This window comes from Chiloscyllium punctatum, chromosome 7, assembly GCF_047496795.1.
Source record: "Chiloscyllium punctatum isolate Juve2018m chromosome 7, sChiPun1.3, whole genome shotgun sequence".
Classification (NCBI taxonomy): Eukaryota; Metazoa; Chordata; class Chondrichthyes; order Orectolobiformes; family Hemiscylliidae; genus Chiloscyllium; species Chiloscyllium punctatum.
In genome coordinates this window covers 81,733,706-81,759,907 of record NC_092745.1, presented here as the reverse complement: position 1 = coordinate 81,759,907, position 26,202 = coordinate 81,733,706, and the positions used below count along the sequence as shown (strand labels likewise).

At 41.9% G+C, this 26,202-nt stretch overlaps 1 protein-coding gene across 7 annotated transcripts in view; it reads left to right on the top strand.

The window, feature by feature from the left end:
• dab1a (DAB adaptor protein 1a) overlaps positions 1-26,202 on the top strand; it is a 680,143-nt gene that overhangs the window by 510,740 nt on the left and 143,201 nt on the right. For all 7 annotated transcript variants that reach the window (XM_072574204.1, XM_072574205.1, XM_072574207.1 and 4 more), the window contains exon 3: positions 21,672-21,811. In XM_072574204.1, the coding sequence (XP_072430305.1) occupies positions 21,672-21,811 (140 nt within the window). The remainder of the gene's footprint in view (positions 1-21,671; positions 21,812-26,202) is intronic.

Genomic DNA, 26,202 nt, shown 5'->3' with positions numbered 1-26,202 from the left:
TGTGGTCCAACATTTCAACTCCCCCTCCCACTCTGCCGAGGACATGGAGGTCCTGGGCCTCCTTCACCGTCGCTCCCTCACCACCAGACGCCTGGAGGAAGAACGCCTCATCTTCCGCCTCGGAACACTTCAACCCCAGGGCATCAATGTGGACTTCAACAGTTTCCTCATTTCCCCTTCCTCCACCTCACCCCAGTTCCAAACTTCCAGCTCAGCACTGTCCCCATGACTTGTCCTACCTGCCTATCTTCTTTTCCACCTATCCATTCCACCCTTCCCCCGCCCTATCACCTTCATCCCCTCCCCCACTCACCTATTGTATTCTGTGCTACTTTCCCCCCACTCCCACCCTCCACTCATTTATCTCTCCACCCTTCAGGCTCTCTGCCTGTATTCCTGATGAAGGGCTTTTGCCCGAAACGTCAATTTTACAGCTCCTCAGATGCTGCCTGATCTGCTGTGCTTTTCCAGTACCACTCTAATCTAGACTCTGGTTTCTAGCATTGGCAGTCATTGTTTTTACCTTACCAAACAGGCTAGCCATCGAGAAAATTCAACATCATTCCCAAGTGGGTACCTCGTGGATTCAGTTTATTGCTCACTGCGAATTATCATCATATTGTGTATGACCAAAGTCAGGCTCAGTGCGCGAACTGTGGAGACCAGTTACACACACACCTCAACCATGGGCAGGAGCATCCAGCATTTATCAACCCATCAGAACCCCTCTGCAATATTCCTGGCTTGGTGCTCTTACATTGCAGGGCACACTGGCAACAAGCCTTGAAAAGCTATGGCAAGGATACTTGGCACACACAATAATCCAGCTGAAGGATTGGACGGAGCTGCATTTCAGGGCTGCTCACTAACTTTTTTAGCACTTGCTTGCTTCCCAGATACCTGCATGGTCACAGCATCATTGCTATGCTGTGCCAATTAGTGCAGTCATGCAATGAGGCAGCTTGCCTTGCTGGTCAGCATTCCTCAGTCAAGGGGGCATACATCTTGCTGTATTGCAGGGGAGGGAGGGTGCGTAGCATTGAAGCCTTTGGGGTGTACAGGAGGGGTTGCCAAGAAAGGGATTTCAATGATTTGGTGAGGTGGAAACTCACTGTCACCTTCCACCTTGCTGGTAATCAAAAATATGCTATGGGGAAGAAGCATCTCTGACCACAGTCACAACGGGGTAAGTGGCTCAATCTGTGAGGGAAGGAACTGTGGAATCAATGATGTTAGAGCTTTAAAGGAAAGAACGTAACACGCAGACTCTCCTAGATCATCCTTATGCCTTTCTCCCATCTGTACAGTGCATATCTCTGGTACAGACATCACTGAACAATTCATTCCCACCCACATCTTTCCACGTGGAAGCCATGAAAGAATAGGGGTGTTATATAGGGAGGGCCAAAGGTTTTAGGAGCACCCATAGCCCAGCATAAACCTTTTTCCTTTCGTTTCCAGAAGATGCATCAGGCTCTCAGCAGAGACATTCTTTCCATGCAGCATTTTCTATGGCCATGAAATGATGCTTCATGCTATGACAATGACATTTGGGGATACATAGACAATCAGATGTAAGGTGGAATCAGTGACATTTATAATAAAGTGTAAAATCACATACAGTGTCAGCAAAATACTCTTAACAGATCATCTTCTTCCTATCATTCCTACTATGTCTTAGTGTACTCCCTAGATCTGCAGTTGGGTGAAGGGAGCCTGTTCAGCTTTAGAGACCATTGGCTTTGAGGTTTGATCCATTGACATCAGAGGTATTTGTGTATGAACATTGTAAAGAACCATATCATTTTGTTTTGGTGTTATTTAAAAATTGTGAACTGAAATGAGAAATAGCAGCTTTAAAAACCAATGTTTGAAAGAGTCGCCAGAGTTTGAAAAGCAAGTCACCTGATACCCATGGCATACATTGTAGACAACTGTTGAAGAAGCAGTAATCGAAGCTCAAATTGTAGACACCTGGATCTGAGGCGTGTATTATTGCAGCTCTTATTAGCAACAAGATTGATTTGTGGCTATGACGATTATCAATGACTGAGATCTTTTGACTGCCAACAATTATGTGATTGGTTCCCAGGTAACTGAGCAGCTTGGGAATGGGAAAGTGGTTTGATCTAAACTAGCAAGAAACTGCTCGTCAAATACTCTGGAAGAAAACCAGTTACCTTTCCTGTACTGGTTGTTGAAAGTTGTGACTTTTGAATGTGAATCAGAGGCATTTTCCAAATAAAGCAGTCACTCTGTAATTAGAACAAAGAACAATACAGCACAGGAACAAGCCTTTCAGCCCTCCAAGCCTGCGCCGACACATCTCCAATGTGGATTTACTCTCAAATAGCCACCACCAATCAACATTCTCCATGTCTTACACACCAGTAACAGCCTCCAGAGAAAGACCGCTGCACAACAAGGGACTCAGCCAGCTGGAGAAGGATCATTTCAACATTGGAACAGGAAACAAAGACTCAGTTCTTCTACCACTGCTAATAATTTGCTGTACCTATTTATTTGTTTGTGTGTGTAAAGAAGCATATATAATGGGATAATAATTCTTTGATATTGCAGAAACTTGCTCTGCACTATCAACCTTGATCTGTAAGTCAGGTAAATTGAGGTGATGGTGTGTACCTTTTAAAAATATTTGGTCTGACTCAAGGAATATGCGTTTGATGTACTGGTGCTAATCAGTAGATAATAAAAACATGCTGAGGGTCTTGCAAGTTGAGTCTCCTGGGTTTCAACTTCCAAGGTTAGAGTCAGCAGGTAGGTTGAGGGTGAAGGTCCTGAATATCTATATTGTGTCCTGAGTGGAGACTTCTGAAGTGATTGTATGTGGTTCCTCCTCTGGTTGGATGCCTTGTCTCCTTGTGAGGTCAGGGCACCTGGAATGGTCATCAGGCTTCCCCTCCACTTCTTCACCTTGCCATATCGTTGGTCCCAAAGACTGCAGATGTATGCACCTCTTTGGCAGACCCTGAGGGTGCTGAATCTAACTCTCCATGCCAACCTGTCCGTGGATGCAGCCAGACAATTGCATGATTCACTCCACTGCTGCATCTTCTGGCCAATGAGGGCCATTATGTCCCAGACACCCAATAGCCATTTTCACCATTCCTCCCTATGCGTTTGGCTGATGCTGCAGCGTCTTCTCTGCCCGGGGTTGAGAAGAGACATGGCAGTCCTCCAAGTACCAGTGACCTGGAGGTGTTCCTTCATCAGCTAGCTGTGGAGCTGTCACAGTAAGGTGCTCAAAGATTGTGACCCCACACTCTCTAAGTTAATGTTGCCACTGCAATGTCAATATCTGAGTTGGAGGAAGTCGCCTTGCTGATGCTTCCACTGAGGCCTCAGTGTTGTTGTTCTTAGAGGTTGAGGTTATGGCTTCTGAGGTAGCCAGCCATTTAATTGGAATGGTAGTAGAAGAGCCGATTGTATATTCAAGCCAAAAGAGAAAGAAGGCATCATGGCCAGTGGTTAGAAGTGTAATGAGTGACACTGACAGCGAGGTTAATGTGTGAGTTGCAGTGGAATGAAGAGTGGTACATACTTGGCTGATATAACATGGATAGCTTGGATGGCAGCCACAAAAGTGGTCCTAGTCTTCTCCTGTGATGGCCAGATTCTCTCCTTGTATGGGATGGGGAGCCTATGATCAGGTACTCCTGTTACCGTAAGGACCATGTTATTTTATTTTGTGGTTTTAGTAAACCATGGACTGAAGTGAGAAAGAGCTGTTTTAAAACAAGTGTTTGAAAGCATGGCCAGTTTTGAAAAGCAAGTAACCTGATATCCATGGCAGACATTGCAAACAACCGTTTGATCAAGCAGTAATTGAAGTTTGAGTTTGAAAATTGAAATTTGAGTTGCAGGCAATATGGAACTGAAGAGTGCGCTGATGCAGCTTTTTCTGGCAAAAAGAAGTGTATTGATCAGAACTTTTTGCCAGCCAACAGCTGTGTGATTGATTCTCAGGTAACTGAATGGCTTGGAGCTGGGAACAACCTCCAAAGAGGGAGAAGTGTTTCATTCTTATCCTGCTCAGAAGCAGTCTCCCAATTCTCTGCAGTCAAAACACACCATAAATCTGAAGAAAACAAAGTTATATTTTTTGCAGCAATTGATATAAGGTACAACTTTTAACAGATAAATCAGAAAATTTTTGTGAGTGCATCAGCTTGGAGAAAGGCAACTGAAACAATGTACTGGCCACCAGAAAAGCTGTAAGGATCATCTCAACAAAAGAACAAAAGAACAAAGTTTATTGAATTGCCTTTCCAGATTCTCCTCTTTATTCAGATTAGAGTTTTAACTAGTAGTAGTACATGTTGGAAGTTTAAGCTGTTTATCTGTCTAATTACTAATTACGAATGGTAAATGGTGATTCTTGTTCAGTACAGAATCCTAGTCTGTGCTTTCTATCGATTGAGGTCTGAAAGTCAGGTAAACAAGGGATCTTGACGTACTTTATAAAATCTTTAACATTTGTGATGCCTCTGGGAATAACAAGATTTGATTTCCAGCACATTACCCCAGTGAATCGTAACAACCCAATGGGCACTCTGTCCTGTTATAGCCAGCCTTTTTCTGGAATTAAAGAATGAAAGAGATTGAGTTAGTTGAATGTGAATGGCCTAGCTATTAGTCCTGATGCAAGTGGGTGAAAGGTGGTGAGTTGCTAAAGGTAGTGAGGAGGTATTGTAGGGAATGGAAGCTTAATGGTATTTGAGGTTCAATGAATATGAATGAGAGAAGATGATGCAGGCAATAGTGAGTGTGGCAGACTATAAACCTTAGTGTGAGGTGTGTGCAGTAGGAGGGAGATAGAGTATGAGGTGGCAGAGAGAAAAATATGGAGAAGGTCATGGCTTTCTTACGGTACTTGCTAGCCATTGCTCTGGATCGTAGATATGTCACTGACCTGAATGGTGACCTCACATCAGTCTGGAATTTTCTCCTGGTTTGGTCTCCTCTACAAAGAGGAGAGAAGAGTTCGGCCTTCCTGTGCACCACTCCTCAACCAGCACCCCCATGTTCTTGTTGGAGAATTGCAGTGCCATCTTTCACTTCATCAACAATTTCACAATTTGTCATTGACTGAGAAGGGCAGCTTCAGATTTCCAGTACTTGTCCAGATACACAGCAGCCATTTGAAGATGGCAGCGGAAAAGGGAGTGCTGGCCTTTTGGTAAGTTGGTCTGGGAATGGTGCATTGTAAGGTGGTGCTAGAATCAAACATGACCGATCTGCTAGGGATGAGTGATGAAGCTAATCCAGCTAGTTTGGTAAGATAAGCAAGAAAAGTCATCAGGCCATGCAATGGAAATTCCTCCAAAATACATCTGTAGTCATTGTTTTTACCTCGTTGATTTTAACCCTACTGCGAATCCTCTTGCAAGGATGCCTGCCTTGAAGAAGTTTTCCTCCTCTCTTTACATGAATCTCAGGGAGTCCCTCTCCCACTGCAACTCCCAGGTCATTTCCTCTGCCCTGAAGCTCTTCAACCATGTCGTGAAACAAACTCGCCAGCTCAGCACTGTCCCCATGACTTGTCCGGACTTGTCCTACCTGCCTATCTCCTTTTCCACCTATCCACTCCACCCTCCTCCCTGACCTATCACCTTCATCCCCTCCCCCACTCACCTATTGTACACTATGCTACTTTCTCCCCACCCCCACCCTCCTCTAGCTTATCTCTCCATGCTTCATGCTGTCTGTCTTTATTCCTGATGAAGGGCTTTTGCCCGAAACATCGATTTCGCTGCTCCTTGGATGCTGCCTGAACTGCTGTGCTCTTCTAGCACCACTAATCCAGAATCTGGTTTCCAGCATCTGCAGTCATTGTTTCTACCCCAAAAAATGTAAGTATCAGGTCTGTGTCTTGTTACAATGGCCCTTCAACACTCCAATTGTTTATGCATCTCTGTTCATAGTGTTATCTCTGCACTTATTGGTTTGTTCAACCACTCTCTCATTCATGCCTTGGATGCTTGACACCTCAGCAAATGCTATAGTACCACCTTTTGCAGTCTTCGCCAGTGTTGCCTTTGTCTTCACTTCCTAATTTCCAAGTGGTGCAGACTCTCTCTTCTAACATCAATCTTGTTTCTTTTGTTATTTCACCTCCACTAATGGTTAGTGCATGAATGAGAAACAAAGGCTGTGCACAGCCTGCTCACTGGAGTAGATTTCTGTTTTCCTATTTCACACACTTGTCAAATCCTAAAGCTGCAAAGCAATCAAAAGTAAACAATGAAATATGCCTGCATATGTGGAGTATGATCTTGAGATATTGTATGAATTAAATAAGATTGAAATGTTCATTACAGATAAAAACTATTTCTTGAAAGTGAGGAAACAATTGAGGCGATCAAAACTGCTAGTTTATGGTGACAAAATAAGTGAAACTCTCTTTCTTTGTTAGTACATGGGATCCCAAGATGTGGGGGAGTCACATTTTATAATTCAGAAAATCTTTCAGTGGAAATAATAAGTCACTGGGTTTGTTGAATACTGAAAATATATGAGAAAACAAAAATGCTCATCTGATACTCATCAGTTTAAAGAAAAAGAGGTACTTGATCCCCCAATGGCTAAAGTAAGTGGCACTGTATGAGCCAAGAAGACCCCAGGTTTGATTTCTACTCTGTGCTGTTCCAACTGAGTTCAGCTGATACAGTCATTCAAGACTAGAAAAGGAAAGGCTTCCCCCACAACATGGTGAGGTTGAGATTCGGCTTGATATAATGTCCCTCATTTTTGAACAGCTTGCCATCACACAAGATATGATGGATGACGATAAAAGCATGATATGAAAGTGCTTCTGACCCTAATTTTGGAATTTTATAATTATGGAATTTAATGTTTCAGGAGAAAACATTAAGGAAGTAGGTGATCAGTTTTTTTTAAATTAGCAATCACAAGTGAAATGCAGGGCAGGATTTTGTGTTTTTGATCAGGACCTGACATCAGGATCAAATGCAGATCATGTTCTGCACTATTTTTAGAGTAGCAATTAGTCATCAATTTTACCAATTATTAACTTATGAATCATATAATTGTACAGTACAGAAGAGGCCTTTGACCTATCAAGTCTGCACTGACAAAAAAAATGCTCTAAATCTGCACTGGGCCTACTTTCCAGCACTTGGTCCACAGCCCAAGTACTCATCCAAGTCCATTTTAAAGATCGTGAGATTTCCCACCTAAACTCCCCTCTCAGGCAGAGCATTCCAGATTCTCTCCAACCTTTGGGTGGGGGGGGGGGAAACAATTTTTCCTCAAATCTTCTAAACCTCCTGCTTTTTGGCTTAAAATTATCTCCCCTTTTCATTGACCCTTCAACTAAGGGGAAAAGCTACTTATTTATTTATTTATTCTTTTTGTGGGATGTTGGTGCCACTGGCTGGCCAGCATTTATTGCCTGTCCCTAATTGCCCTTGAGACGCTGGTGGTGAACTGCCTTCTTGAACTGCTGTAGTCCACCTGCTGTTATGGACCCACAATGCTGTTAGAGAGGGAATTCCAGAATTTGAAACCAGTGACAGTGAAGGAATGGCGATATATTTCCAAGCCAAGATGGAGAGTGGCTTGGAGGGGAATTTGAAGGTGGTGGTGTTCCCATGTATCTGCTGCCCTCATACTTTTAGATAGAAGTGGACATGGGTTTGGATGAGGATCTTTCTGAGGATCTTTGGATGAATTTCTGCCGTGCTTCTTATAGATAATACACATTGCTGCTCTTGAGCATCAATGATGGAGTGAGTGGATGCTTGTGGGTGTGGTGCCAGTTAAGCAGGCTGTTTTGTCATGGATGGTGTCAAGTGCCTTGAATATATTTGGGGCTGCACTCATCCAGGAGACAGTGAGGTCTGCAGATGCTGGAAATCAGAGTTGAGAGTGTGTTGCTGGAAAAGCACAGCAGGTCAGGCAACATCCAAGGAGCAAGATAATCGACGTTTCGGGCCAGAGCCCTTCATCAGGAATGAGGGCTTCGCAGTAATGTTGAAATCAACTAGGAGACAGTGAGATCTGCAGTTGCTGGAGATCAGAGTTGAGAGTGTGTTTCTGGAAAAGCACAGGAAACGATAAAACGCTCCAGCCCAAAATGTTGATTTTCCTGCTCCTCAGATGCTGCCTGACCTGTTGTGCTTTTCCAGCAGCACACTCTCAATGCTGCACCCATCCAGGCAAGTGGAATATTCCATCACATTCCTAACTTGTACCTTATAGATAGTGGACAGACTTTGTGGAGTTAGGAGGTGAGTTACTCACCACAGTATTCCTAGCATCTGACCTGCTCTTGTAGCCACTGCATTTATGTGGTGAGTCCTGTTGAGTTTCTAATCAATGATAACTCTCAGGATGTTAATAGTGGACATTCAGTGATGCTAACACCATTGAATGTCAAGGGACAATGGTTAGATTGTCTCTAACTGGTGATGGTCATTGCCTGGCTTGAGCCTGGCGCAAATGTTACTTGCCATTTGTCAGCCCAAGCCTGGATATTGTCTGGATCTTGTTATATTTGGACACCGAGGAATTGTGAATGGTGCTGAATATTGTGCAATCATTCCCATTTCTGACCTTAGAATGGAGGGAAGGTCATTGATGAAGCAGCAGAAGGTGGTTGGGCTGAGGACACTACCCTAAGGAACTCCTGCAAAGATGTCTTGGAGCTGAGACGATTGACCTCTAACAACCATGATCATCTTCCTATGTGTCAAGTATGACTCTAACCAGCAGAGAGTTTTCCCCTGACATTCATTCTACCTTGACAATGCCCCTCATGATCTTATACTCATCAATCAGGTATGATCTCATCTTTCTGTGCTCTAAAGAAAAGCACTGAGCCTGTCCTGCCTCTCTTCATAGCTAAAATGCTCCCACCCAGGCAACCTGTTGAACTCTTCAGCATCTGCTCCAATTCAATTACATCTTTTGGATAGTGCAATAACCAGAACTGCACACAGTACTCCAACAGTAGCCTAACCAAAGTTTTTTTACAGCTCCAACATAACTTCTGATCTTGTAATCTATGCTACAACTGATAAAGGTAAATCTCCCATATGCCTTCTTAATTATTCTTCCTGTCATCTTCAGAGATCTGTGAACAAGCACTCCTTCTGTTCTTCTAAGCTTCCTCATGACCTTCCATTCACTGAGTGCAACTTTGTCCTGTTGCTTCGTTCAAAATGCACCACTTCACACTTATCAGGATTAAATTCCATCTGTCATTGATCTGCCCGTCTGACCAATTTGTTTATATCCTTTGTAGACTAGGATGTTCCTATCATTTCCCCACCCCACCAAATTATTTTCTATATCTTTTATATAAATCACAAATAGTAAGGGACCAAGTATTGATCCCTGTGGTACACCACTAGACATCAGTCTCCAGTCACACAAACAGCCTTTTATCACCACCCTCTGACTCCTACCACTAAGCCAATTTTGGGTTCCATTTACTAAGTTAGCCTGAATCCCATGTGTTTTTTGCCTTCTTTATCACCTCCCTGGCAAAGAGCTTGATTGGTGTCCAGTTAAGGCTAATCCTTGAAACTGGAAGGCCAATATGAGGCCCTTCAGCATGGGAAGAATTTTAATCTGTCTTTGCATCTAAGGGAAAAATAGAAAGCCTCCATATTGAAATGCCATTTCAGAAACTAAACAAAAGCCTGTAAACAAAATATGGCCATATCTGCTAGGCCACCAGTGTGGAGAAAGAACTCCATGACAAGGCAGCGTATGACCACAATGTGGATGGATGAAGAAAGTTGGAGGGCCCCCAACTACTTGCTGGAGCACTTGTGCTAACCATTTCAATCCACTCTCGCAATCCTCCCTAGCCTGCCACTGAAAGACCACCTTTAAGCAATGCACTCACGTATGTCTGTTCTCAGCCCCATACCGGGGCACAAAGTACTGATGGTGACAGCACCAGCCTTCTGTTTTGTTCATGATGTTTGCTGATACCAATTCACAGATAATGAATGCAGAGCTGATATCCATAGAATCCATATATTCTTTCATTTTAAAAAATTAATTAGTATTTGTCACTTTTTGTTAAACTATGTTTATGAGCAATATTGCTGCTAATGCACATGCTTCTTTATGTCAGCAAATGCAGCCTTTATTTAAACCTATGATCAGTGGTATTGCCTGGTTCAAGATATAATTTTCTTGCTAGCAAAGATTTGGAGGTGCTGGTGTCAGATGGGGGTGTACAAAGTTAAAAAAATCACACAGCATCAGGTTATAGTCCAACAGGTCTATCTGGAAGCACTAGCTTTTGGTGCGCTGCTCCTTCATCAGGATCAAGGACCTCCTGATGAAGGAGCAGCACTCTGAAAGCTAGTACTTCCAAATAAACCTGTTGGACTATAACCTGGTGTTGTGTGATTTTTAACCTTGTTGGCAAAGTATGACGTGGGATACTGGATATTTCTGATTATAAGGCTGTGATCAAATTTATAAGCATGAACTAAACTCCAGGATTTGTTTAGAGTCCTGACAAGAATCCTGGGTCATTACAAGCTTTTGTATTATGTATCGAACAATTTCAGATAGGGGATTACACTCTCAATTTTATCTTTTTATGTCTGAGATTTTTCAGGCATGGAGGTAATCTGAGAGCTGAACAGTGTAGTAGGATATTCGTAGAATACTATTAAACTTGTTTGTGTGTCACTGATCCTGTTTTATTGATACTTAATTTGCAGTCAAATATTTAGGGAAGTAGACTGGCAGGAGACTGGAAGAACACAGTAAGCCAGGCAATAATAGGAGGTGGAGAAGTCGAAATTTCAGGAATAACCCTTCTTCAGGACTGGGTGTGGGGGGAAATGCAGATAAAGGAGGTGGGGGGGGGCGGGTGCAGAGTGGTGATGTGGGGACAGGAGAAGACAGGTAAAGGGTATGACCTGGCTGGTCAATGGGAGGAGTGAATTCCGTCGGTGTCAGGGAGGAGTGGAAAGGAGGGTGAGGTGCTGGGAAGGTAGTCAGGGAATGGGAAAGGAGGTTCTTTCAAATTGCCTACTGTTCAGCTCTCAGATTACCACCATGCCTGAAAAATCTTAGACATAAAAAGATAAAATTGAGAGTGTAATCCCCTATCAGAAATTGTTCGATACATTATACAAAAGCTTGTAATGACCCAGGATTCTAGTCAGGACTCTAATCAAATCCTGGAGTTCAGTTCATGCTTATAAATTTGATCACAGCCTTATAATCAGAAATATCCGGTATCCCACATGTCATAGTTTGCTAGCAAGGAAATTGTATCTTGTGGAAATGCCATTCATACTTGGGGAAACCAGTAATACATATCAACAAATTAAAACATTCAGTAGTTTCCAAAAAGAGAAATAACCCACCTTGCAAAAATTTCTGACATCTGTTGAGACCAATTTTGACTGTAAGATAAAAGACATCTTATGTATTGAGTTATGTGAGTTATTTATGGTTATAGGCTGCAAGGTTCACAACCACAAAAACAAATTACAAGGTTACAGGATCTCTTATCAATCTTTATTTAAAAACAAAACAATAACCATAGCTGCAAAGTTTCTCCATTGCTATTTTCTTCTCTCATTAGGCTCTTTATGCTACAGAATATTACTGAGCACTCACATACAGTTTCACTATAATTCAGAAGGATCCAAAGCAATGTTGTACTGATAATTCCTTTCAATTTAAACAATTGTTGTGTAATTGCATAAAACAATTTCATTAAATGGTTTATTGCATCTCATTTAAAGCTGCAGATAACTTTAAATTGGTGACAATGCAGCTTGAGAGTAAAGAAAATCATATTTTTTTCTCCCTAAGTAATGTGTTTCTTCAAATTGTGAAATAAGTTGTGTGAAAATAAGAAGTGAGAACAGGTAACACTACTCTGAATTGTAAAACAATCCCATTATTTACTCAAACCAGAGTAGTTCCTATTCAGTGTGTCTTGATTTATAGTGGACTACTTACAGTGTAACACTAGCCAGTTTTTGACAGACACCTACGTTCTGGTAAAACTAACAGCTGGTTTTGCCAGCTGGTCTGTGCAGGTTAGCTCAGTGGGTTAGATGGCTAGACTGTTGTGTGAAATAACATCAAAGATGTAGATTTAATTCTCTTAGCAGCTGTGGCAACTCATTGAGGCATGTTTCTTTTCCTTGCCCCATGATTGCTATGTCTCTGATACCTATTGGTTCTTTATTGATTATGACCGATTATCTACGTTCCAACACAAATACCTGAATTGCTGGAAAAGCTCAGCAAGCCTAGCAGCATCTATGGAGAGAAATCAGAGTTGACATTTCAGGTTAAGTGACCGTTCCTCAGAACAGTTCTGAGGAAGTGTCACTGGACTCAAAACGTTAACTCTGATTTCTCTTCACAGATGCTGCCTGACCTGTTGAGTTTTTCCAGCAATTTCTGTTTTTATTTCTGATTTTCAGCATCCGCAGTTCTTTCAGTTTTAACTAACAACCAACTTGTATCACAAAGCTTTGACTTCCATAATGTTCATATTCAGAAACAATGCAGTAAGAAGATTGTGAAATTGCAATTTGAGGCAATTACCAGTGTAGTGAGTGTAATGCGGTCAGCCAAGTGGACCTCAGAGAATATAAGTTCCCTGATTGGGGCTGTTAATCAGTCATATTGTGGAGCCCTGGCTGACAGTTATATTCAGGGGCATCAGAGGTTTTGTTCACTCTGAGAGCTGGCTCTGAGGAAGCTGGATCAATATCAAGGACTTTGCATGCATAAATAAAGGGTGACTAGGTGATGGGATACTGGTCTTTTCGAGAATTATTTCAGTGGCAAAGAGACAAACTTTGCTTCTGAAAGAATTCACTCAACAATCATCTTCAAGTTGGGGTAAGCATTTCTGTCATCATGCCTTTACTTGGGAAGCTTGACTCATTCAATTCTGCTTTTGAAGACTTGGCCCAATGTATGGAAAGATTGTTTTATTTTTTCTGGGTGAATAATATTGGGGCAGATGAAAAGCACCAAGAAAGTCTCCTGACAGCTAGTGGACCTGTAGCATTTTCAGTCATTAGGAGTCTAACTTTCCTGGAAGCACCAGATACTAAAACAGTTCAGGAGTTGACAAATTTAGTTATGGAACATTACAACCCTAAGCCTCCTCCAATTCTGAGATGCTATTGGCTTTATTTGACAGTTTGAGAATTGGGGAATCAGTATCAGGATTTTTGACTAGGTTAAGATGTGACTTTGGTTTAACCTTTAATAAGATATAGAGAGACCATTTGGTATGTGGGATTAATGATGTAACCATGTAAAAGCACCTATGAGCTGAACTTCAAATAGGCACTACATCTGGATTAATCATTGGAAAATGTGGCAAGTACAGCATCTGAGTTGCGGGCTATTCCAATGGAAATGGACAACCTCACCCTCAATTGAGCTTGGGGAACACCATTTGAGTAAAGGCAATTGCGTAGTCACACTTATCAGAGGGACCCCAAGTCAGCCCACAGAAAAAACCCCAAAACAATGCCAAGCCTCAGCCAAACAGTTCAAATGTTCTTCAGGATCAAGGCCAGTGTGTGGATTTAAAATAGCAAAAGAGTCCATTTGGGCCTAAATTGAGTAAGAGAACGCAAAGACCAGTATCCATAAAAGTGCATATCTTGGAACGCCCCACCTACATCTCGTTTTAAACAGTTAAATTGCTTAGCAACATCCACATCAGAACCAATCAAAATAAACGTATGGTTAAATAGTCACCCGGTTCTAATGGAGTTTGATTCCAGCATGGCTGTTTCAGTGATCACAAAACCAGTCTTTAACAAAAGTCTCACTGGATTCCAACCTTTGTGCAAGACTTTGACTAGACTGAGAACCCTATACTGGGGAACCTTTACAGATTAAAGGTACAACTTCGCTTTCAGTCTCTTATGAGAGGCCGCTGGTTCAGTTACCATCTGATTGTAGTAAAAGGCTTGGATCCAAATTTGATGGGATGAAATTGATTGTGAAAGATTCACCTGGATTGGCTCAACATTTTTAAATTAAATACCATATACTCGAGCAATAGTCAATCATATGTAAAAGTCAAACCCCTATTTTCGGCCAAATAATCTGGAATTTTCCATATATCTTGTGTAAAAGTCAACTCTAGTTCTTCACAAATATCAGATCAACATTTATGAGTCAGTGTATCAGACGTCATGTCCCACTCCAGCTCTCCAGTCTGCCGGTTGTTCCACTCTGTTCCCAGCCTTCCAGTCCGCTGGCTGTTGTGTTCTGCTCTGGGTTTTCAGAATTACCATAATTTGTGTTTTTCTCTTTATTAATTTAGAGATCATTTGGGTTTTTGCTAATGATACAGTATGATTTTTGATGGACCTCAAAGTTCGCATCCATGTAATAGTTGATTCCATAGATTTTACCTTAAAAAGTAGTCAAAAATTTGGATGAGTACTTGAGTATATATGCTACCTGGAGGTTTTTTAGGAAGATCTAGGGACTGTCAAAGGGGCCACAGCCATCTCGTATGTTGACCAGGAAGCAGTTCAACGATTCTGCAAGACCACCTAGCGCAATTTGCCTACGGTAGAGGCAGAAATCAGAAGGCTGGAACATGAAGGAACCATCAAAGTAGTCCAGCTATGGAATGGGCAGCATCAGTCTTATTGATTGTGAAGTCCGAGGGCTCGGTTCACCTTTGTGGATATCTTAAATGAATGATAAACTGTTTCTCACAGCTGAATAGATGTAGGTTTCTCCCGCTATCCGAAAGTAGGGTGTTCCTATGAAACCTTTCATAAGCCGAAATGGTGTAAAGTGAAAAAGCAATTACCATTAATTTGTATGGGAAATGTTTTGGAGCGTTCCCAGACCCAAAAAAAACCCAATCAATTCATACCAAATAACAAAAACCTAAAATAACACTAACATATAGTAAAAGTAGGAATGATATGATAAATATACAGCCTATATAAAAAGAAATAATGTATGTACAGTGTAGTTTCACTTAGTTCCCGGGGAAGGAGCTTGGCAAAGCCACTCTCCCTGCTCTGGGTGTGCACTGCCTCTATAACGGCTCACTACAAAACAAACACTGAATACTATTTTCGCTTTTCATCTTTGGATTTCTTTTGGTTAGTGTAAACAGGTAGTAATGTAGGTTTTTCGTAAAAGTGAAGTGGCGTAAAGCGAACTTTCAAAAAGTGAGGGATACCTGTACCCAATCCATGTCATAGTGGATTTATACGTAAAAGGGCTGTCCTTCAAAAAGCTAGGTGTGAGCTATGTGTACTTGCAATTGTGGTTTTTGAGGATTCACAGAAGATTGCTATAAATAGTACCCATAGGGTTTGTACTAATATATGATACTGCTATTTAGTGTAGCATCAGGCTGTGCAATGTTTCAGCAGACGATGGAGAACATTTTACAAGTTCTACCCGAGGTTGCTATTTATCTGGATGACATGCTAACAACAGGGAAGACCAATAAGAAGCACTTAGATAATTTGGATTATAGCCCTTAGACATTTCTCCCAGATGGACATATGCCTTAGAAGGGAAAAATATGCATTCCGGGTACCCCAAGTGACCTACTTGGGCTACAGAGTCGACAAGACCAGGTGACACCTGTTGAAAGATAAAGTGAGGGCAAAGAAAGGTGATGCTTATACGCCTATACCACAGCTTAGCTTTTTCCTTTGGGCTGAAAATCTGTTGCTGGAAAAGCGCAGCAGGTCAGGCAGCATCCAAGGAGCAGGAGAATCGATGTTTCGGGCATGAGCCCTTCTTCAGGAATCTTTTCCTGAAGAAGGGCTCATGCCCGAAACGTCGATTCTCCTGCTCCTTGAATGCTGCCTGACCTGCTGCGCTTTTCCGGAGCATATTTTCAGCTCTGATCTCCAGCATCTGCAGTCCTCACTTTCCCCTAGAAGATTTTTCCTGAGGGCGATGAGCTATTCCAGAAAGTGAAAACGTCCCTGGCCTCCATCCTGGTTTCTTTGCATCAATTAATACAAATGGGTCAGCCTTGGAAATGGTTGTGTAGCCAAGCCATAGTCTGCATGGAAGTGAGGAAACAGTTCTCATCCTCTAAGCTGTTGGCACACTGTGATTCAAGTGAAATTAGTATTGACATGCAATGTCTCTCCGGGAGACAGTGAGGTCTGCAGATGCTGGAGATCAGAGTTGAGAGTGTGTTGCTGGAAAAGCACAGCAGGTCAGGCAGCATCCGAGGAGCAGGAAATTTGACTTTTTGGGCTGGCGCCTTTCATCAGGAATGGAATTTCCTGATGAAGGTCTTAGGCCCGGAATGTTGATTTTCCTGCTCCTCAGATGCTGCCTGACCTGCTGTGCTTTTCCAGCAACACACTCTCAACGTGCAATGTCTCCCCGCTGGCAGATATAGCAAAAGTGGCGCTGCCAATGGAAGAATCTGTAATGGTTTTAAAATTTTTGAACACACTTCCAGTCATAGCTGACAATATCAGACTTTGAAAACTGGGCAAAACTGGCAAAACTGAAACAGCTGGTCGTGAGGGAGGGAAACCGAAGGGCCATCACAAGAAGAAACCTTTTTAGAGCCAGAGAAACCAGGTCACCATAGGGGATAGCATTTCATTATGGGGAGCAAGAGTGATTGTCCTGAGCAAAGATCGCTGCCAGATGCCAGCTGAACGCTACTAGGGTAATCCAAGGGTTTCCAAAATGACAGAATTGGCGAGAAATTATGTCTGGTGGCCAGGACTGGATGCAGATATGGTCGTGTTGGTGAGGCAGTACCTAAAGTGTGATCAAGGACAAAAATTACTGCCAGCCGTTCCCACACATTCGTGGGAATGGCGAGGTGACCGCTGGACCTGTTTACATATCAACTATGCAGGTTGTTTCCTAGGCTCTATGTTTTTAGTCATTGCAGATACCCACTCAAAATGGCTGGATGTGTATTGAGTTCATTCATCAAACATGGGGATAATGACAGAAAAACTGCACGCACCTTTTGCAATATATAGACTGCCTGAAATGTTTGTCACAGATAAAGAACATAATTTACCAGCAGGGAATTTGAGTAGTCAAATGGTATTTGTCATCTAAGAACAACTCCATGCTATCCATCAGGGGTTGAAGTTTGGTGCAGAGGGAATGGCCCTGCATGGATAAGAGGCATGGTTAATATGAGGTCAGAAAGTGAGGACTGCAGATGATGGGGATCAGAGCCAGCCAGGCAGCATCCAAGGAGCAGGAGAGCAGTATAAGCACTTCATCTGGAATCACAGGGTGGCCCAAGGTGGCTGACAGATAAATGGGAGAGTGGTGGGGCTGGGGGGGATGGTAAATGGGAATGCTATAGTAAATGAAGGTAGGGGTGAAAGTGATAGGTTGGAGAGGAGGGCAGAGTGGATAGGTCCGAAGGAAGATGGACAGGTAGAACAGTTCAAGAGGGTGATGCCAAGTTGCAAGGTTGGATCTGAGATAAGATGGAGGAGGAGAAATGAGGAAACTGGTGAAATCCATATTGATCCCATGTGGTTGGAGGTTCCCAAGGTGGAAGATGAGGTATTCTTTTTTCAGGTGTCGAGTGGCTAGAGTTTGGCTGTGGAGGAGTTGCATGTCCTTGGCAGAGTGGGAGGGGGATTAAACTGTTCGGCCACAGGGTAGTGGGGTTATTTAGTGTGTGTGTCCCAGAGATGTTCTCTGAAATGTTCCACAAGTTGACATCTGTCTCCCATGGTGGCTCAGTGGTTAGCACTGTTACCTCACAGCACCAGGGACCCAGGTTTGATTCCAGCCTCGGGCGACTGTGTGGAATTTGAACATTCTCCCTATGTCTGCATGGGTTTCCTCCCACAGTCCAAAGATGTGCAGGGGAGGTGAATTTGCCATGCTAAATTGTCCATAACATTGGGGATGTGTAGGTTAGGTGTATTATCAGGAGAATGTAGAGTGACAGGGTAGGGGAATGGCTCTGGGTGGGATACTCTTTGCAGGGGTGTGTGGACTTATTGGGCCAAGTGGCCGGTTTCCACACTGTAGGGATTCTGTTCATTTACTTATCCAAATGTCTTTTAAATGTTGTAATTGTACCCCCATCCACCACTTCCTCTGAAAGTTCATTCCACACACAAGTTCATTCAAACTACCCCCTGTATAAAATAATTACCCCATGTCTTTTTTAAATCTCTCTTCTCCCACTTTAAAAATGTGCCCCCTAGTTTTGAAATTCCCCATCCTAGGGAATAGACAACTACCATGAACTCTATCTATACCACTCATTATTTCATAAAACTCTATAAGGTTATCTTTCAATCTCCTACCTTCCAGTGAACAAATGTCCTTGTCAACTTTCCTTTGGATGTGTTCTGAGTCCTTCAGCGAACTTCCATGGGCCAGACAAGAAAGCATTCAAGGTGATTTTTAAAAATCAATTGACAGCCTTTTAAACAATACGTTATTTATTTTCTAATAGTGCGTAGCTTATGAGCTGTTATGGTACATATGTAGTGTCCATACTTCTGAGCAAAAAGGCCTCGGTTCAAGTTTCACCTGTCATAAACACATTGACTAAGAATATGCACAACTTACATGTTGCATCTGTAGGTTGTCGAGGCCACAAAGAGAAGGGAATAACTGTCAGTAGACCAGACGTGCTGCAGAGGTTTTAATTGCTGCAGCGAAGAGCCTCCAAGCCTTGACAATAGAAAGTTTGCTGTTCAAACACCTCTAGTCTCAGAAGGTGCTTTCATTGCTACATAGTTGAGGGTCAGTTTTTTGGAAAGCACTTTAACTTCCTTGCACTTCAATCACCTTCAGCTGCAATTCACTGCTGCCAGCTTTCACTATGACATGGGAGCGGTTTTTTGCAATTCTACATTCCACTCTACTGAGTGACAAGAGAAGCCACCAGATGAAGCAGAAATTTCACAGGGCAAATGTAAAGGACACTGAGATCCATCTCAAAAGAAGCAAGATCTCCAAACAGGGACTACAGGCAGAGGATTATATTTCCCAATGTAACTGAGTCCCAATACTTCTCAAGGCTCATTTTGTCACAGTAGAATGCTGCTGACATCTACAGGCTCTCAGAATAAAGCCTGCTTCCAGGTGGATCAGGTGGGAACACATTAACAATGCCCAACCATATGCCTGTGTCTGAACGACCAGCCGTTACTCCCAACCCAACCCCAAACAACACCTATTCAATCATCACTCCTGCCACTTTCCAGCAAGGTCTTTGCCTTTCAGGCACCGTAAAGTAAAAAAAAGAGATGTGTGAATTTCCATCATGCTTTATGTAGCGAGGAGAAAAGAACAGCATTTGTAGAGAGTGACTTTTAAGGCATTCTGTGAGAGGCTTAAATGTCTTTGCAAGTGTTGGCTGCTCAGTTATGTATGTGAAATACATCAGAAAGGTAGAAATGAGTACAGCTGCAAAGTTTGCAGTCAAGTGAGCCTTGAGGTCCTATTATATAAGTCAAAGAGACGCAAAAGGATAATGAAGCAAGATTGTACTCATATTGATGTTTTGATGAGTGTCATAGGATTGGATGAATGTGAAGAAGTACTTTGATCAGTTCCTAGATGAGGTTCCTCCAAATGGTTACCATTCAAGACAGGATACCTCAAACTCTGAAGCTCCCAATGGGTAAACTAGGAGGCTGAGGATAGGAAATGGGAAGAAAATGTTTGATCACTGAACCAATTGGCTTAGTCTCCATTTGCATTGACTTAGATATATACAATTTTTCTTCTATTAACTTCTGATTGAAACGAGCTCCATTTCAGATTTCCTGAATGAATGAATTGCACTTATATTAAAAAAAAGAAAGGACACTTGCAGATATATGGCATATTTTTTTCTTACGGGGAAGACCTGTCAGAGAGTGCAGCCTAACAATTATGTCTGAATTGTGTGTGGGTGTAGATTAACATGAGTTACAACCTACAAATTATCAAAGGCCTTTGGAAAAATTGGAAGCATATTAGGGAGATAATAATGGTAATTAATTTTATTTGTAGTAGCCTTCATTATGTTTCATTTCATAAAAGAGTATAAGACTAGGACATGGAGATTGACAACCCAGTTGAGAAGATTAAATAAAATTGACTATTTTGCATATTTTGTCTGTATTTTCTTTAATGCTTAGTTTGTGCTGCATGCAAAGTAATTTCCATTTATTTAAACTGATGTTAGTTGGATATTGATTAACTTTATCATCTTATGGATTTTGTTATTTTCAAGGCTAATACCAAAACAATTGGTTCAGCCATCCCTCTTTTGTTTTCTGCCCTCGGACTTTTTCCTCCCTCACATTCACCCTACCCTACTGTTCATCAAAAAGCAATATGACTGCAGCCTCGCTACATTAACCTTTTGTTTTCTTTTTGATTGACTTATGGCATTTATGCTATCTTCCCTCCATTGTCTCTCATCTTTCTCTCTGTCAGTCGAGCTACCTTTACATCCATTCATGCATGTACTAATATAGCCATTGTCTCTCTAGGATTGATTTCTCTCTTGTTTCTCTCTCAGTCCTTTATTTTTGGTCACGTACATAATGTTACTCTGTCGTATCATCTATAGGTATGAGTCAATTTACATTAACTCAGCTAATGACACTCAAGGGCAACTAGGGATAAATACTGACCCAGCCAGCAATACGCACATACCATAAGTTAATTTAAACCAGTCCTACCTCATTCTTTGACCAAATGACTAACAATGTGCTGCCTGACTTCTATATAATGCTGAATTGTAGCTGTTAAACATTTCCTCCAATGAAGCATTGGGAATTTTGAAGCAAGCATCGAAACTCAAAACTCATTAATGATTCCAATATCCCATTAATTACTGACGTCGGCTGCTCCAGATTGTCTAACATTTAGTGTCCTCTCGAACCCGAGCTGAGTTTCCAACCACATATTTTGAGTCTGCCCAAGTTTGCTTATTTTTAACTCGACAAAATCCTCCTGCTCCTGACTCACATTTACCACAATAAAAATCCTACACTATTTGCCTTCATACTCGATTACACAATCACCCTTGTCATCCAACGTATCCCTTTCATAACATCCAATATGTTCAAAATACCAGTGCACACATTCTGCCTCCTGCTGCAATGAGCCCTGCTTCCCTATCACATTCATGTTCACTGACCTACATTAGCCCCACTTCATCTTATAACCAGAATTTAAAATCCTCTTCCTCATCTACAATACATACTTGACTTTAGTACAACTTCTGTCTGTGATTTCTTTCGTACCTAAACCCTGTCCCAATTGTTCATTGTTGAACTTTGACTCTTATGAGTTCACTTTCTCTCATCCACCAAAGATTGCAAATCTGTTAGCTGTCTTGAATTTTGTGAATTCCCTTTCTACTCCTTGACTTTCTCTTTTCTTGTTTCTTGTTTCTTAAATGTATATCTTTCATTATACCTATGATCGTGTTTCTTAATTCCTTACATGCTTTGTGCCTATTTTTACATATCTGTGAACTACATTGGGGTATCCTTTTATACATTCAAGATGCAGTATAATGAATGATGTTATGGAATAGTTCTGAGGGGAATCATTTGCATTTACAAGACAAGTTTGCTGCTCAGTTGATAGCATATTCACCAAAAAAAAGTTGACTTGCAACCTTCTGATTTGTTTCTTTTAACTTCCAGGTCAGGATCGGAGTGAAGCTGGTCTGATAAAACGGTTTAAAGGAGATGGATTCCGGTATAGGGCAAAACTAATTGGTGTGGATGAGGTTTCAGCTGCAAGGGGAGATAAACTCTGCCAGGACTCAATGATGAAACTAAAGGTAACTTTACAGAATTCAAGACATGTTGAAATATAATAAGACAGTGAATATTTATATTGAGCAGGGTTTCTTCTACACTGACTTAGATTGCTGAATCACCTACCACACAAAGTGTGGTAAGTTGTGATAAGATAAGGACAATGGGAGGATGAAAAATTTCATTTTTATTAGAACAAAGCACATGCCAAAGAAAGGGGACAATTTATTTGTAAGACAAGTGTGAATGATAGTAATAAAGATGTTATATCAATAATGAGCAACGACTGACCCAAGTAACTTATTCTAATACATTTCTTTAAAAAGTTTTCAGTCACAATATTTCATGTTCTTTAGAAGAAAACAATTTAACTTTACAAAAGTTATTCAATATAAAGATTTATGGGACTGTTGTAGAGAAGGTATGGGAAAATTCACCAGAATGTTGACTGGGCTGGAGTTTTTCAGCTATGAAGAAACGAGATAGTCTGGCTTTGTTTTCCTTGGAGCATGGAAGTCTGAGATGGGACCTGATTGAGGTATATAAAATTATGAGGGGCATACAAAAGGCAGAGAGAAAGAATCATTTCCAATTAGTTGTGGGTTAATAATCAGGTGGTATAGATTTAAGGAAAGTAGCAAGATTTTTAAGAGGGGATTGAAGAAAGATTTTTTTCACCTGGAGGATGTTTGCATATGGGGAACTCACTGCCTGAAAGTGTGGCGGATGTGTTAACCATCACAATATTTAAGAAATTCATTGATGAACACTTGAAATGCCACAACACACGAGGCTACAAGCTAAATACTGGAAAATGGGACTAGAGTACCTAGATACCTGATGGCTGATATTGGCATGTTGGGCTAAACTGCGTCTTTCAATGATTTTAAAAACTCTATGACTAAGTATTCAAGTAAAGTTTCCTTCTTTGAACCGAACAAAATAAAGCAGCCATTTATTATGGGGAACTCATAAATGATCAGTGACAAAACAACAGAAGACAGTTGGGCTGAAGATACCTCCAAACATTACGTCCTGTGGCTGTACTCAGTGACCTGCAAAAATCCTGTCCATATTCCTTGTATCAGGTATGCTTCCAACTGTTGTACACCCTTTCCTTCATTGCGTCGACCTTGGCATTGATAATGATTCTTGGTATTATGGCCAGCCAAAGGCTATTTTGACGCTGACTGCAACTATATCATACTTTCTCTTATATTTAGCTCTATTGTTCATGCTTGGATTAAGGATGAAGTCTAGCTTTAAGTGGCCCTAGCAGAACTCCGATGAAGAGCAGAATTTAATGACTTGCCTATGACTCACGAACAGTGAGCATACTTTTAGGAAAGGCCCACTACATTAAGTGCCTATCAGGTACTTAACAGGGTCTTCACTGGATCAAGGATTACCAGCCAAGTCTGTTTGCTGGGGGTTGCTGACCAATGACAGGGTTGCAGCTCTTCATTGCTCAAGACTGGCATTGGGTGGTGATGGCTGCTGTCACATGGGATGCTGTTTAGGTTTTCCACTTCAATGAGTCATCTGCCTGTTGTTTGTGATTTTTTTTGCCTTGGTGTGAAGTCAGGAATGTGATTCTTAGACCTTTGCCTCTGCTCAGCTGCTAATTCTCTTTTCTGTTTCAGTTTTACAAGTCACACAACACCAGGTTATAGTCCAACAGGTTTATTTGAAAGCACTAGCTTTTTGAGCACTGCTCCTTCATCAGGTGGTTGTGGATGTTGAAGGAGCAGTGCTCCGAAAGCTAGTACATCCAAATAAACCTGTTGGACTATAACCTGATGTTGCGTGATTTTTAATTTTGTACACCCCAGTCCAACGCCAGCACCTCCAAATCATCAGTTTTTAAAAATAATTGTTTTCTTAATATTTTAAGGTAAAATCTGGTTGAGATATAATCTCTTCCTTGACTTGCATTATTATGCAAGTACAGTCACTTTCCTGATCTTGCTAGCAGTGTTTTAAATCAATGTGGTGTAATGCCTGTTGGTATCAATAGTGGAAGAAGGAGGCCCTTAAATAGTCATTAGTTGGGCACTAAAGGTTCTGAATTGGTGATGGTAGTGTGAGAAAGGCCATCCACAAGACTTCCCTCCATAATCATAATCAAGGCAGAGGCAGTGTAGCGGTGGGATCTCCACCCATCACCCTCTGGCCTGACAAAATGCTTCCTTCTACCACAAATTGGTACGGGAAATGGCATTATGTTGCACCCTAATTGTCAGTGAGCAGGATATTGGTTAGTCACTGTCATTTGATGGCAGTATTGATGATTCTATTACTGATGACTGAAGGTATGCATTAGGTAAATGTGTCTACATAAGGTAATTGCCTGGTTGAGATTTATTGTTTGTTTTTACCTAGGTACCTTACCACTTTACTAAGTAGCTGTCATCATCACATTGAAATAGTACTGAAAACAAAAAAAGTGCCAGAAATCACAGCAGGTCAAGTAGCATCCGTGGAGAGACAGAGCTACCATTTTGAATCTGGATGACTCTTCATCAGAGCTGACGTGAAGTGTGGAGGGGGCAGCATTTATGCAACAGTGGTGGGGTGGAGTGCTGGAGGAGAAAGGGTAATTATAGTGCAGATTAAGTGATTGGAATGTGAGAATGGCAGAAAAATGGTGTGTCCAACTGCCAAACTCAAAAGAACAGATGGTTCCAGTGGACGTGACATTGAGTTCAACACCTTCAGATTGTAAACCCACTCCCAGTCCTTCCCTTCCCTTTTAGCTTTACTTGTTACATTCTTTGTCCCAATTATGACAATAACAATGAAGGATTTCATACCAGGACATCAAATAGGTGTTCCTGTGGCATGAAACAAGACTCCCTGTTGCCTCCCTGATGCCAGGGTCAAGATATCAGAGTAGCAGCAGGGCATTCTTCTAGAAGTGAGGGACCAGCCAGAAACCTTGGTCCTCGTTGGTATCAATGATTTAGGCAGGAAGAGATAAAAGGTTCTGAAAGCAGAATTTGGGGAGTTAGGAAGGAAATTAAAAATAAGACCTCACTTACCGGTAAGCATAATAATATGAGGATTGATCGATTGAACACGGACAATTAGAGAAAGAGCATCAGATATCTGAGACATCAGGATCCATTTCAGGGCACGGAGTCCTGTACAAGCTAGAGTGAATATCTCTTTGCATGATTGGGACTGATATCCTCACAGGAAGGTTTGCTAATGCTTGGGGTTGGTTTGATCAAGCTTTTCAGCGGGGTGGGAACCAGAAGGGCAACTCGAACAGGAAGCGAGTTAAGCTAGAAGCATGAGGTAGATAAGCTGCAAGGGAGACTGGAAAGCAGACAAAACATAGCCGAACATTGAATATGCCTCCAATGTGGAATGATGTCAAAAAGAAAGTTTTAAGGGCACTTTGCTTGAATGCACATTGTGTTTGCAAAAAGATAAATGATCTAAAAGCACAAAGTGCCATAATAGAACTATGGCTCCATTGAAATCAGGGTGCAGATCAGAATATTGAAAGATGTTGTGGTTCTGTTCGCCGAGCTGGGAATTTGTCTTGCAAACGTTTCGTCCCCTGTCTAGGTGACATCCTCAGTGCTTGGGAGCCTCCTGTGAAGCGCTTCTGTGCTGTTTCCTCCGACATTTATAGTGGCCTGTCTCTGCCGCTTCCGGTTGTCAGTTCGAGCTGTCCGCTGTAGTGGCCGGTATATTGGGTCCAGGTCGATGTGTTTGTTGATAGAGTCTGTGGATGAGTGCCATGTCTCTAGGAATTCCCTGGCTGTTCTCTGTTTGGCTTGCCCTATAATGGTAGTGTTGTCCCAGTCGAATTCATGTTGCTTGTCGTCTGTGTGTGTGGCTACTAAGGATAGCTGGTCGTGTTGTTTCGTGGCTAGTTGGTGTTCGTGTACACGGATCGTTAACTGTCTTCCTGTTTGTCCGATGTATTTGTCCGATGTAGTGTTTTGTGCAGTCCTTGCATGGGATTTTGTACACTACATTAGTTTTGCTCATGTTGGATATCGGGTCCTTCGTTCCGGTGAGTTGTTGTCTGAGCGTGGCTGTTGGTTTGTGTGCTGCTATGAGTCCTAGTGGTCGCAGTAGTCTGGCTGTCAGTTCAGAAATGCTCCTGATGTATGGTAGTGTGGCTAGTCCTTTGGGTTGCGGCATGTCCTCGTTCTGTTGTCTCTCCATTAGGCATCTGTTGATGAAATTGCGAGGGTATCCGTTTTTGGCGAATACTTTGTATAGGTGTTCCTCTTAGTGGCCAATATACCGGCCACTACAGCGGACAGCTCGAACTGACAACCGGAAGCGGCAGAGACAGGCCACTATAAATGCCGGAGGAAACAGCACAGAAGCGCTTGCAAGACAAATTCCCAGCTTGGCGAACAGAACCACAACAACGAGCACCCGAGCTACA